At 30.1% G+C, this 14,720-nt stretch overlaps 1 protein-coding gene across 2 annotated transcripts in view; it reads left to right on the top strand.

Moving 5' to 3' along the window:
- The window catches only part of LOC106682931 (Krueppel-like factor 3), a 310,001-nt gene that overhangs the window by 203,261 nt on the left and 92,020 nt on the right, over nt 1–14,720 (top strand). For both annotated transcript variants that reach the window (XM_067050796.1, XM_014424072.2), the window contains one exon: nt 13,639–13,908. In XM_067050796.1, coding sequence (XP_066906897.1) covers nt 13,639–13,908 — 270 coding nt within the window. The remainder of the gene's footprint in view (nt 1–13,638; nt 13,909–14,720) is intronic.

Genomic DNA, 14,720 nt, shown 5'->3' with positions numbered 1-14,720 from the left:
AAAATAATAAAATTTTTATAAAGTTTAAGCCTTTTAAAAAGTATTTTTGTTTTGGAAATATTTTATTGCTCTTTATTTTATAAATAATTATTTGAAAAAAAAATGAATATAATTATTCCTAATACTAATCTAATAAGATTAAAACATAAATAATTCAGATAACTTTAGATCAGGAACAATAAATAAACTCAACACTTTGAATTACTTGGCTTTTTGACTTAAAAAAAGGAAAAAAAAAACTTTGTTATTTACTGCCGTTACGACAGTATAAACATTGTAAATATAACCAATTAATTGATAGAAATTCGTTTTTTATTTATACATTGAAATTTAAGTTATATTAAATGAAAATATCCATTGTGATGTGAGTCCTGTAACAATGGTTTGATATAGTTTTTTGGGCATTGTAAGAAAGGGAGTAAGGTCCGGTGAAGGTGGGTGTTACTATATTGACCAGGGTCCTACGGCTAGGGGTTGCAAGAACGGGGAGGGCCCGCTCCACTGCTGGAGGAAGGAGGATTTATTGACGGATTCCATCCATATAATACACATTCTACAGTTGATTTGGCACTCGGTATATTGATATGGATCTCTGTCAGCTGACAAGCCGTAACATTTTATCATATTATATTTTATAGTATAATGTACATATTATACTAGTTACAAAAGCTTATAATTTGTTTTTGTTCCACAAATAAAGGCTGAGGCTACTTTGAGAAAATTCTTCCCTACCGTCCTTTCTAGATTGAAGGCTAAATGGGTTCTCCCAGACTATTGGGTCTCACAGATCCTAACTGGACACGGGAGGTTTCGGGGAAAGCTGAAGAGCTTTGGAAAGAACATCGACCGGTGCCCAACGTGCGGAGTTTCTGAAACAGCAGAACACATAATAATAGATTGCTCTGCCATGGAAGGACACCGAGCCAGGCTGTCGAGAAAAACCGGGATTTACGCCCTCGCCGAATCGGCCTTTCCCTGTTTGATAGAAGAAGAGAATTATCCCTTCTTCAGGGAGTTCATTTACGGGAGGAAGGAGGTGGTTGGTCCCACTCATTTCACGATGGGAAGGGCTTGATCACCCAACATCAGCGAGCCACCAGAAGATGAGGAAGCTGACCCAGACTGAGACCAGGAGGGCTGGACCAGCCTGGTAATGCAGGAAGCACCATAAGGTGCAGCTCCATCAGTAAGGTTCTAAACCTAGCGCTGGGCTGCACCACAGTAAATAAGAAAAAGTTGATAATTGAATAATTAATAAAAGAAAAAAAAAATTGGTGATCTTTGGGAGTAGTGGCATGCGCAAACCCCAGTGCACTACCCCACTGCTACCGCACCCCGTATGCCAGAGATGGCAAGGGAGGGGGATAAAAAAAAAAATAAAGGCCGAGGCTGCATATCAGTGATGAATTTAATATTTGAAGAAGAGACAAATTCATCACAGGGATGTTTCTTCACGGCCTGATCTAAAATTAAAAATCATTATTTAATTGAAAAATAATTATTTTTTTAGTTATGATAGTATTTCATTGACTGTGCGACGTATATACACCGTATATTATAAATACATATAATAATTACAATGCGCTTTACTTGAGGAATTAGGTAAAATTGATTTTATCTATTCATATTTCAGAATACATTACATTTAGAATAATGATTTGGTATTTTATTTATTTGTTTTTGTTTTCTTCATATTCTTTTTATATTAGGTGTCTATGCCTGATGCCTGCTTATATGAAAGTCGAAACAGGGCTTAGAGGTCGCTAAGACGATTTGTCTATAAAAAGCTATCTGTTATGGGATTAGGCTTGTAGATTGACAGCCGATAGGAGCAAGCTGACATTGTCTCAAGCGCTGGCACTCGACCGAGTCCCATCCACCACGCTCCTGTCTGCAGTACAATAATAACGTCCTTTTCATCATTCGTACTCCAAATATACCCCAATAAATAAATTTAAATCTTGGATAATATATTTACCTAATATTAGTCGAGTTGTTATTGAAACAGTTAATTCCTAGTTCAAATTAAGGCCAGGTCTGTAGTTTATTTATGATCATATGCCTTACCAAGGTTTGTTTTAATTGAAAAAGAATGTTGCATATAATTATCGGAGTCGGTGCAGATTTATATTTATTCATTAACCGCAATGCGACCTTTCATTATAATCAGTTTTTTTTTTTTGTTCAGTAAATAATGAGTTGTTACAAGACTGATTTATTTTGGTTGTTTACGATCAATTTTATGTTTAATAATTTCTCAATGCTAACCAAAACACTTTTTACTTCTTAAATTTTGTCTCGTATCTATATTGCAGACTGACATATTAATCTTTTAATGATTAACAATTTTAATGATTGGTTCTATGTGATTTTTTATTGCACAATCTTGCAAAAATATTCTAATATTCTCATTCTGATACCTTTGTGTTTCTTTTCCATTTCTACTAAAAACTATTTTCATAAAATAGATTAAAAACTTGACCAGTCATTAACATAGAGTAATGACTCCACATAAAACTTAGGTTTTCTAGACTTATTACTTTATCGTTTCGTAAGAAGGGGTATTTTTTCTTAAAGATTCTTTGAAAAAATATTTGTTTGATCTCAAAACCAGCTTCATTGACAGGCACATGAGTTTTTTTCTTGAGACTTATTATTAAACTAATCAAATCTGACATTTAGCAAAGCAGCTGAGAGTAGATATGTCACTCTATCTCTAATAAATTCTTAAAAAATATTACTAATAATATAAGAATATCAGAATATTAAGTCATACCTTAAATATATTTAGATGCTAAACGTTTTTTCGCTCCTGTATTTATACTTTAGCGGAAGAAGAAATGTTTTAAAGAAGAATTAATGATAATTACAAAAAATAAAATAAGATAGAAACTAATTAAATTTAAGTGAAGGTAATGGAGAAATGACTGAAAAAATAAAATAAAACAAATAGCTCTATTCTAATATATATAATTAACTAATGCCTCACTTAGGGACACGTTGGAGTGCCTTCAGGCATCAGTTTCGGTTTGGTAGTAGATAGACAAAGAGTTCTCTTGTTGAGGGAACAGAGAGACCCTGTCTCACATCCTGCTCTTTTTACAGCCCAAATATACACCCCCTGTTAACTTTTTGTCGTGGGTCAGTTCAGTGTTTACTACTCTTAATTATTTTTTAAGATATTTAGAATAGTTAGCATCATTTGAGCAGTCGTTGATCAAATAATTTTGGTATTGGCACTACATTATTTTTTTATTATTTTATGATTATTCATATTTAAAATTTTAATCATTCTGAAGTTCTAACGACATGGAGGCATTGATCTTAATATTTCTAAGCAACGAATGTTGCTGTTTTTTTTCTCTTGGCCTTCGGGGTATCCAAAAATAAAATTAATTATATTATATTTCTAATCGGTATACGTGTCAAAAGTATTATGTGTATCTTGTTTTTTTAAAACTTTATAACACATATATTTGAACACGTAATGTGTAACCTGTTCAGATATCAGGTTAATGATCATTGTTAGCTTTATTGTAATTATTAGCTAGCTGATGGTGCTAATTTACTGATGTTTTTTCTACAAATCCAATTAAAACTTAATATATTTAAAATAGAACCTTGTACCTATTCAGGTCATCATTGTGTAATAACTTGCCTCTAATTTATCGACCAGCTTCATCATGTGTTTTGGTACGCTATAATAGCCTATGCAATCAGCTCAACCATTCAATAAATTAAAACACTAAAGCTGTAGAGGTAATAAAAAGGAATATGACCAATAAAATTTATAATTGGGGTGATGTTATCATCCTAATGAATTGACATTGCCTGGGAATATATTGGAGTTGTTTATTATTCTCGAAAAATAGCTACGAGTATATATTGCTGGTACAAAGAAGAAACTTGTGTGATATTTTGATCCCTAAATTTAAAAACTTAAATTTTTTTTTTAACTAAAAGATACATAACCAAACCCTCAATGAGTCCCATGAGTGTCATACCTAACTAAAGACAGAAATCGACCAAATAAATTCAACTAAGCCGTCTCAAAGTATATTGCATTTTATGACCTATTTTAAAGCAGGTGTGTTTTTTTAACTGCATGTGGTGAGAGTATTTATAGTATTTTAAAGGACTTTTTTACGGATGAGACTATCCTTAAAGAAAATTAACTGATGAATGTCGTGTAATTTTTAATTCTTTTGTTGGATTGTCATATCCTTTATTCAATTTTTTTTTACCCTGAAATTCCAATATCCTTTTTGATATGTTGTTCAATCGTTCCACGGTATTTCTTCAGTGGAACTGAGGTATATACATATATATGAGTATGAATACAGTATGAAGATTTTCCCCTGGAGAAATAAACAAAACAAACTCTCTGGTGGTATAATACAACATTATAAGCCATATTTGCAGAGTATCACAGTATTTTCCCAACTTGAGGAATAACATGTGATATTGAGTAGTTGTTTTCTTTTTTCAATTATTAATCACTCTTTAGCTAGTAATCAAATGATGACTTAAACTAAAATTATTAAAATCTTGCCTAGTTTTATTCTATAAAGATCATCTGGTCGGTAATATTGTTTATTATATATATTTTTTTTTTTCAAATTTCCATTCAGTTCAGTTATACCAACGTTTGCTACATGAATGAACTCCCAACTACTTAGTTCGAATCGCAAAATCGAAAATAATGGAAATATCATGTTTTGCCATATCACCACATAACAATATAGAACAAGAAATCAAATTTAATATTTTATAAGATCATTCCCTGCCAATAGTTGTTTGTAAAAATGAGATAATAGCTAAATGTTATTATTAAAAATACTATAATTATAAATAATAATATAATAAATTCTATATTATAAAATACTAAAAAGATGTTACATTTTTAATCTTAAAATGTAAATTTGCATCATTCACATATATATAACTGTTCGTTTATTCATTTTTGTATAGTTTTTTCGTTTTAAATACCAATTTTATGAAAAAATATGTTTAATATTATTATATATCGGATTTTGTGTGTCTACGATCTATATTAATTATTAAATATATCCCCAAAAAAGTAGTTTACTTCTTTTTTAGGTTGGTGAAAAGTTACATTTGCAAAAATTTGTTAAATGATTAACGTTAATCAAAAGATCAATCTGAATTTGAGGTATACATTTTAAGAACCATAGGATCCCAAAATCGATTACAAAAAATAAAAAATCAGTCCGTTCACTATCGCCTTGCGTTCGGCTTATCTTGGAAACCTTTCTTTGCCACTTACTTACTGATATAAAATGTTTCGAATATAATTAACCATAATTGAATGAAGCACTTTTGCCTTGATAATTGCAATGAAGTAATCTAATTAAATTTAGTAGTGCTATCAATATTTTGCACTACTAAATTTAGTTCTAGATAATTTTGAATGACTTGGTGATTGTGTTGATAAACTTGTAGTAAAAGTTTATTAAAGTTTTTCACAGTATATACATTTATATATTTGATAATATTTTTTTCAATGAAAATCTATCCAACGTTATTAAATATATCTGCATATAAGTGTTTTTTTTTAAGACCAACAGTTTACCTTGATCTAATCAGTTAATTATATGATTATAGCTTTGCAATAACCATAAGAGGTGATAGTTGAGATATCTCAGTGCCCAGTATTGCTTTCCAGAAAAAGATGTTTTCCTAGAAGTACATTAGTGACTTGAAGTGTGTAAATTTTTAATGGCCAATCAGTGTACAAATTTCCTCTGACTAATAAACTTTTATCAGAAGTCGATTGCAGTCGCACGATGATTCATCGTTTCGTACTTTGTGGGGTCACTTGAATTGCACTATAGCCTTACCTGAAAAATAATTATCGCATATATTAATATTCAGTGACCCAGAAAGGTTTTTTTTCCTCAATAGGACAACTTTTTCGATTTTTTGTAGCAGTGTCTTTGGGACTGTTGCGCCATGGGTTGAGATATAGCAGTCCCGCGGTGACCTTGGAAGGTTACTTGTTATTCTGCCTCGGAAGCAAATGCTTTGAGGTATTTCTACCAGTGATTATTCGTGTAGGAGGACGTTGCGAAAGATGTGAACATTTGTTATTATCTATTCATCGAGTGCTACGGATTAATAATGATGATGGTATGGAATGGCAAATTGGACTCTTATTGTTGAACACTAAACTCATTTGTTCTTTGGTTGTGTAATTCCTTGCCGGTAATCTTTTTTATGACTTATGCACTCATTGACATGCATTTGTACTTTTATCGCAGAACCTTGGACAAGTGATCATAAAACCAAAGCTTTTAAGGTGGTATACATGACTATCGAGATTTGATTGACACAGTTTTTTTTAGAGAGCTTTGAAATTCCCCCCAAAAAAACTTCGTAGGTCTTAAATTATTGAATGAAGATTTTTTGTTTTATTTATTAAAAAAACTAAATGTCTCGATTCTTACGAAAATTTAATCATCTAACGGTTTTTTATTCTTATTCGTTTTTCCGTAGATATCATTGTGAAACATTGTTGGCTGTTTTTGGTAGTTACGCCTTCAGGACACTTCGAATCGAAAAAATCGCTCATTTGAAATTGTTTATAAACAGCTAGATTAAATTTATAAATAGATAAATTTTCTTCGATATCTCTCTTTTTTTATTATGCCAGATAACTATATTAGAAATCGAACGATCCGATGCAGTCGTTTTGCGCCCGAACGCAATTCTCATACCTGTTGCATAGCCGTAATTCTCGCAGACACGGTTGAGTTACAAGACACTTAATTGGTGTGGTTGTAAGCAAACTATAAAATAATTTCACTCGCAACGTTTTGAATTACCTCTACCATTGCAGGCTTGTGTTTTCTCCCAGGGACCGCACACGTTCAGAACATTGCCCGCCGGATTTACTGCAGTGCTGGTGGATTTCTGGATAGCCGTCCCTACTTCCAGCTTTCCAGACAGTCCTCTTACATTATTTATGAAGTCTTCGTACTAGTTTGGTGCTAGCTGAATGGATCTGCTTTCTCTGCCTTTTCTATACCTTCCGGTGCTTTTTATAAATTGATTGTAAATTTATTTTTACCATTCTTGTATTTATTTTATTTCTTTTTCAAATCTTCGGTACCAGGGATTTCTCGGTATATCGATCGCTTAGAGATCCCTTCTGAATTCAGAACAGACTAGCGAAAAAATGTTCTCCACATGACCTTAAAAGACATGTTAGTAAGCCCATTCGTAAACCTGAAGAAAGAAAAAAAATGTATTGTAGGGAATAAAAACTATACCTAGCCACAAATAATAATTAGTGAATTAAATATGAAGAATTTAAATAATATAATATAAAATTTAATTAATATTAAAATTTTACGTTCATTAACATTATTCAGAACAGGACACAGCAATTAATAGAAGATATAAATATTGTAATTTATTGGTAAAGCAAACATCATACGTCAACTCCTACTTGTTCTGCAGTAATTTATTTATATGTAAACAGTTCTTGAAATTCTTTTCGATAAAGGAATCTACATTATTCAAAACCTTGTTTATTTTCTTCTTTTTGTTTATAGTAATGTAACTATGCATCATCATTTTGTTCAAATTATAATGATACAAACTGTATTTTTAACATGAGTGTTCAATAACATTAAAATTTCACATGATAAGACAGAATTTGTTTTAGTATAATAAACACTTTTTGATTCACTCTAAAAATTGATGTTGTGGGCCCTATTTCATAATAAAGTACAAACTAATACTATTAATCTTGTAGTTTGTATTTGATAAAATTTCACTGACTTACACAATTCCGCCAGATAATGTTTTACTTTTAAACTCATATAATATCACTGATAGTCGTTCCTATCATGAAACAAAATGTATTAGTGCTTGTACCTTATAGTTTGTGTACTAATACTATTGGCTTTCTTTATGAAACAAGCCCTTGTATATAGAAATTATGTTTTTTTGAATGTGCCGAAAGACGGGTATTGATCACTAGGCATTTGTAGTTAGACACGGGTCATATGATGTGGGATCCGATGTTGGAATCTAAATAAATCTAAAAAAAAAAAAAGAAATTTAATCTTCAATATATTTTGTAGATATTATAGTAATGTATATTTATTGATAATATAAACTTTTTATTAAACAAAACAATATATCGGTGTTCTTCTGCCAATCATCTGGTAAGGTGTTTAAAAAACACTAAGTGAATTAATAATATAATTCACTTATATTCCGTTATATTCCATATAACGGAATATAAGTGAATTAATAATATAAATTCAATGATCAATATGTAACAATGTTCAAGAAATCAATAAACTATTGCACAGTACGGTTACCGTTATAATAATCATTATATATCATTTATAATTATTACAGTTTAGTAATAACTATTAACACAAACTTCATGCACAGTCATGCTTTTCTAATGGATACTTTTAAATCTATTTTGATACTTTCTCTGTATTATGTTACATTGAAAATAAGTTGATTTATCAAACATGTCTATAAGCTTTCTATATTAGTTACAATCAAATCAAAATTTACTTGTGAGTTTTTGTGTAGATACGTGTATTTTTTTTTAAATGCTGTTTTTTTTCTCTATTTCATATATGACTTTCTAACTCCATTTATCTTCATTATAACTGGTAAATGAAAAATCTTGATCCAACACTATTGAGCTATTTGTTAAATTTTTATTTTATGAAATTTATTGTTTCAACCTGCGTATCTGCTGTACAAATATTTTACATGAATAATAAATACATTCCATAGAGTTCCATATTTAAATAAATACATAAATTCATCTTTATGATTATATTTTCTCTATTATTCCTTAAAGTGTCACGTTAAATTTCCGTTCGCATTGCTGTAGATAACAATGATAACCTATGCGGTGAGAGTTATGTATTTAAAAATAACCTTCTACACCTTTTATGTAGAAATTCAGTATGTACTTTAACACCGCCTTTATCTTGACTTCTCAATAGCATTCGTTTCATTAATCACTTATATTCCGGTTGTGTCCCATCATTGCGAGAAGGTCAGCGATTATTTTTTCTAAGGAACCCTTAACAAGGTAGGCAAACACTTCATGGATGTGAGTCGACATTTTTCTACAACTCGGCTAATTACAAAGAGTGATAATTTGATCTGAGGAATTGGCGTGGGCAAGCAGTCACATGTGCATTCCAAAGTCCTTATATCAAATCACCAACTATTCTTTATTTATTTTTTGTAAACTTGTTCCTAAAAGTTCCAATTAAGTGAAATTTGATTATTAGCATACTGCAAGTATTTATGATACTGATACACAAGTTTACCTAAAGAGAAGCAACGACTAGAAATATTTCTTATTTTTATAAATACGAGTACCTATGAATGAATTTCATCGTATCATCTCTTGTTGAAATTGTAAACTAATTCATCGAGTTTTTTTCACGTAATTTTGCTTCAAATATAAGAGACGGTACCATCGATAGCTCCACAAACAAAATTAAATTTAAGAAAAATATCGGTGCCTTTATGTTATCAACCCCCTAAAATTAGAAACAACCTTATAAGTTAATAAACCTGTTTTTTTTTAAATTGTAATAACGCTATCTATAATGTGGACATGACAATTTATTGTTACATCTCAATTAATAAAAGTTTTACTTATTCATTTTTTCTAAGCCCTTTATCTTCTTCTGATAATTACAATAGTAAAAAAAATCCTGGAAAAGATACTTTTACTGAAAATTTATATCTAAAGGAGGCCTGATTCTAATCAATAAAAAGGCAATGGGGCTCACCTTCTTTTTGTTTATAAACATTTCTAGTTTTAATTATAAAATCAATCTATATCGATATTTGTGTAGTGAAACTAGTTCCACGTGTATGAAGTTGGATTAATTAGTGGAAATACACAAATTTACTTGGTCACACAGTTTGTTTATTCCCCATATGTTTATTTATGTACCCGGTATAATTTTTTATATATCAAAAACTTCAAATAAATCAATGTCTTCTCTATTTAATGTATTTACTTATGTGTTTATTTACAGTCGTATTAACATTCAGTTAAAAAATAAAATTATTTTTTTCTTTTTTTAAGAATAGACTCTATATTTTGTAATATTTATAAAACAATATTACAAACATTATATTTTGAATGTAAAAATTAAAAGTAAAAGCAGAAGAATTATTATATATTTGATTATAATAACAATAAACAGTAACTATAAACCTACACTGTTATGACCCTGGAACAGTATTGGGTTCAGTACTAGGTTAGTTTAGACGTATTCTCGAGTCTTTCCCTTACCACTAAGATACACCACTCCTTTTATAATGACAGTATTTAAATTAAAGTAATGATGTAATAACATACATAATAATATGGCAAATTAATTATAGGTATTAGTTAAGTATAGCTTATCGGAATGAGTTCCAACGTGTATTAGTCACCGTTTCTTAAAATTGTAAATTCATCATGAGTTAAATTGATCCATGGGAATTAATTTTTTTTTCATAAACAGTTGAATTTAGATCGCATCTGGACTATTTAATTCCATGATAAATAAAATGTAACTCTATGATACTATATAAACTATTGTCTGTAATATTTATTTTTTCAAGTTTAAATGTCTAAAATTTGTGAATTCTTTTTCTTTAACAACCAATCCTCCTGACACAAAGCCAAGATTGAAACTGTTTTGATTTTCTAACAGATGTACATTAACTTTGCTTGCTGTGATCATACTGTAATATTTATAACTTGAATATTGTTAACCCCCTTTTTATACTTATATATCAAAGCAGTTACTTAACAAACGTTACAAATATGGATCTAGATAACGAAGAACATGTCTTGCGTAAAAGAACTGGGATGAGTATATAATAGGTTTTATATAAAACTGAAGAATTTATTTTTGTCTCCTGCCCACAAGATGCCCACTCCCACTCGAAAGGGATTACAAGTGATATTTAGAACTTTCCCTGAAAAATTTCGACATGATCCAATATCATTTTCTTATCCGATGCCCGCTAAATCGTGACCAAGCCGCGGTAAATAATTTTTTCCTAAATCCGGTTCTGTTCCGCGCCAGATGATCCCGAATACGCAGAGGAAGCCATCACTGCCCTATATAGCCTACACCAGTCCGTCAGGTTTTAGGGCTATTAATTTTTAAAGTAGACTAAACTAAACGATTAGAAAAATAGCCCAGCTATTTGAGAGCCATTTAGACACTTTGTCTAGCTCGGTCGAATTAAGGTTGACTAAAAATCGATTATTTTTTTTTAAAGAAATAATTCAAATGAGTTCAAAAGTGAAGTTTTGCTTTGGTATTCTATGAAAGGAAATTAAATTTTCTTTCTTTATTATAGTATTCTCCTTATTATTTATTTGTTGTGTATCCATAGTCATTTCACTATTTTGCGGATATTGGTGCTAACATTTTTTATTCCACATATAAATTCTGATAACATTATTCATGAAATCTTTTGTATTTATTTTATTAGTAAACTATTTTTTTTTTTAATCGGTACTTATAATTTTTTTTAATGAAGAAAGCTGCTCCCTAAGACAGTGTTTTTATTAAAATATTGCATTGCGTAAATTTCGTTAAATGTTTGTGAAAAAATTTCTATATTCATTCATTTATACCAGATTTGAAATTAAGGAGATTATTAAAAATATGTCGCTGATTCACTTAGATTTAAAAAAAAATAGTTTTTATTCGAAAGATTTTACAGTAAACTGTTTACTTTTTTAAAACCCTACTACTTTTAGGACAGTCTAACTGTTGCTATGAGAAGGACACAATTATAGGGTATAAGGTTACAATTAATTTGTTACAGTATTTCAAATATTTTTGACAAAAAAATTGAATGAAAGTAGTTTTAAGGGAAACAGGACACAGTAGAAAAAAACAATAAATTAAAAATACTTAACTTAATCCTGTCTAAAATACTAACTTTGGAGCCTAACTATTTCAGAATAAAACCCAAACTATGCTATTAAAATGTTCCACTATCGAAGCTAAGCTAAGATATTTTTAGAATTTAAGATAAAGAATTCTGCTGACTTCTATTATTTATTTATCTATTTTTTTAACACTATTTTTAACCGAATTTTCATTATTATTAATATTCCATTATGAGATAAGTGAGAAAACCATCCACACTGTTCGCTTAAAACTGCCTAATTTCAAAACAGTACAAATCCATTCATCCGTCATGTTTATTTTCTTTCTTAGCCTTATTCTCACTTCTAACAACAAGAAAGATAATTTCTTGAAATCCACTGTTTATTGTCTTTAGCTGAATTTTTTCTTATGATTTTTTTCTATTATTTCTTTAGTAAAATTATTATCTCTTACTAGTCTTTAGTCGCTTGCTTAATACAGTTTAATAATAAAATTTCTAAATTGAGGCAGTAGCGAGCATTAAATAACAGCTACAATAAGACATGTTGAAAATCTATATCTGCCATGAAGGAGAACTTGGCCAGTTTTAGAAAAAAAATATATGTATATAATAAAATATATCATAAATTTGATTAATGTGTGTGTAAGTGGATGTACTCAAATGAATTCTATCAATTTTTAATTTCAGTGTAAATTGACCCTGTTATCAAAATAGTTTAAAATCAAAAATTAAGATTTCTTTACTGTAAAAGATTGGTAACATTCATTTTTTTTGTGCTTAAGTCAATGAACTTTTTGCAATAGTAAAATACATAAACTTGACAAGTAAATGGTAGTTGTTTTCAAGACAAATTAGTAATACGTCAGTAACAAACTTGAATAATAAAAATGCTAAAAACGAACTGGACACGTAACTTTTTTTTGTTTAATGCATTGTTAAATATTTGTCATGTTATTAAATATATACTTATACTTTATATAATGCTTATAATAATATTTCTTTACATCATATTCTATGATTAATAGTTTTATACAAATTTTAGTATTTTGGATAGGAATTAATAAATAAAGAGGAAATAATGTTCATTAATTTAAATACGTCTTAATTTATTTTATCGATTTTGACCATGATATACTCTATTGGATAGGTTTGTTCAATGTGACTTTATGCTTCAGATACATTATAGATATTTCAAATTGAAAAGTACTTGCTGTCTTTTCGCTTTTGGCAGTGACTAAATACTTAGAGCTTTGGAATATTTTCAGAACAGCGAAATTTTTCTTTTTTTATTTCTTTTCTTTGTTTATCTTCTATGCGATAGATTACCTTCCTTTTCTAACCGGAGTTAGAAGGTTAGGTTTTTATTCTGCGGGCCTCTACAAAAGAATAAAAGTCATTCCGCCCAGGCCGGGATTTTATCGTTGCTTCCTGCAGCTGCCTTAACACACTCCCATATTCGTATGCCAGAAATGGCAAGGGAAGGGGATAAAAAAAACTCCCATACAACTGTCTCAGAAGAAAGCAAGCAAACCTCATTGATAAAATGCCTGGAAATAATTTTTTTTTTATTATATAAAAAATAAATTCCATCCATAATACCATCCATCGATACAACCCGATTTAATTTATTTGCTGTAATCTTATATTAATTTTTATTTATACTTAAGATCGTTTGTATTATTGTTTTATATTGTATTATATTTTGGACAGGAGAGCGAGCTGGACGCGTACCTGTGCCGGAGCGAGCTGCAGAGACTGGAACTAGAAACAACGCCTGAGCTACCACGAGGACCCCACACACCCACGCTCGAAGACTTCTTCGACCCCAGGCCTTCCTTCCCACGACCAGAGGACGATGTCTTCCTTAAACCTCAGCCTCTCTGGGAGGATATCACTTCCAGCATACAGAAGCTCGACCCTGAAAATGCCGAAATGCTCGCTTCTGTTACGCAAGTCAAGATGGAGTTCACGGACGACCAGGTTAGTAAATCTTTACAGCTTATTAATTGGCAGGTAAGAATAGATTACTATTTTGCTCTTCCCGAACATGATAACGAGAATGAGAGTCCTGATATAAACTTTTTTTTTTTTTTTATTATTTATTTATTGTAATTTACAACTGTACAAAATAATACAACAGGTAAATATGTAGTATGGTTCATATACACTTGAGAATCTTGGGAAGGAACCACCCATTGGTGGTACTTCAAACATTAATTTAAACTAGAAGGTCCCGTGGCCATCTTCTTTTCAGACGCCTCGGAGGATTATCAGGGATTGTTAAGGATGAAAGATTAAGAATTAATGGGTTAGGATGGTTAAGGAGTTTGGAATAAAAAGACGCATATCTGTTTTGGGTCAAATCTATGATATAAACTTAAATTATGTTTTATTGTCAATTAATAAGAAAATAATAAATTAATAACAAATGAAATAATTAAATAAAAGTAAGATTAGAAACAAGAATAAAAAGAGAACAAACAAAACTATTTAAGACATAAAGAATTTTATTTGGTTCCAGTTTACCAGAAAAAGTAAAAGTAAAAAAAAGAATAAATAAATAAAAAATAAGAAAAAGCATAATAGATCAAAAAAGAGTTTAAAAACTACTATATATAAAATATTGGAAGTTTGTCACTCCATACATTAACATTGTAGGTCTATGCTGTTGGTGAATTCTTTTAAATCTTCTTTGTATTTGTTATACAATATTTGTTCGGGTAGAGGCCATAAGTCCCCCTGCGTAAGAGATGGTTTCAGTAGACTATATAGTTTTGTTGTCATATACCATC

This window comes from Halyomorpha halys, unplaced genomic scaffold (assembly GCF_000696795.3).
Source record: "Halyomorpha halys isolate HHAL.00 unplaced genomic scaffold, Hhal_1.1 Scaffold452.1, whole genome shotgun sequence".
NCBI classification, from domain to species: Eukaryota; Metazoa; Arthropoda; class Insecta; order Hemiptera; family Pentatomidae; genus Halyomorpha; species Halyomorpha halys.
The sequence above is the reverse complement of the archived record's forward strand: the minus strand, read 5'-3'. Positions and strand labels throughout refer to the sequence as shown.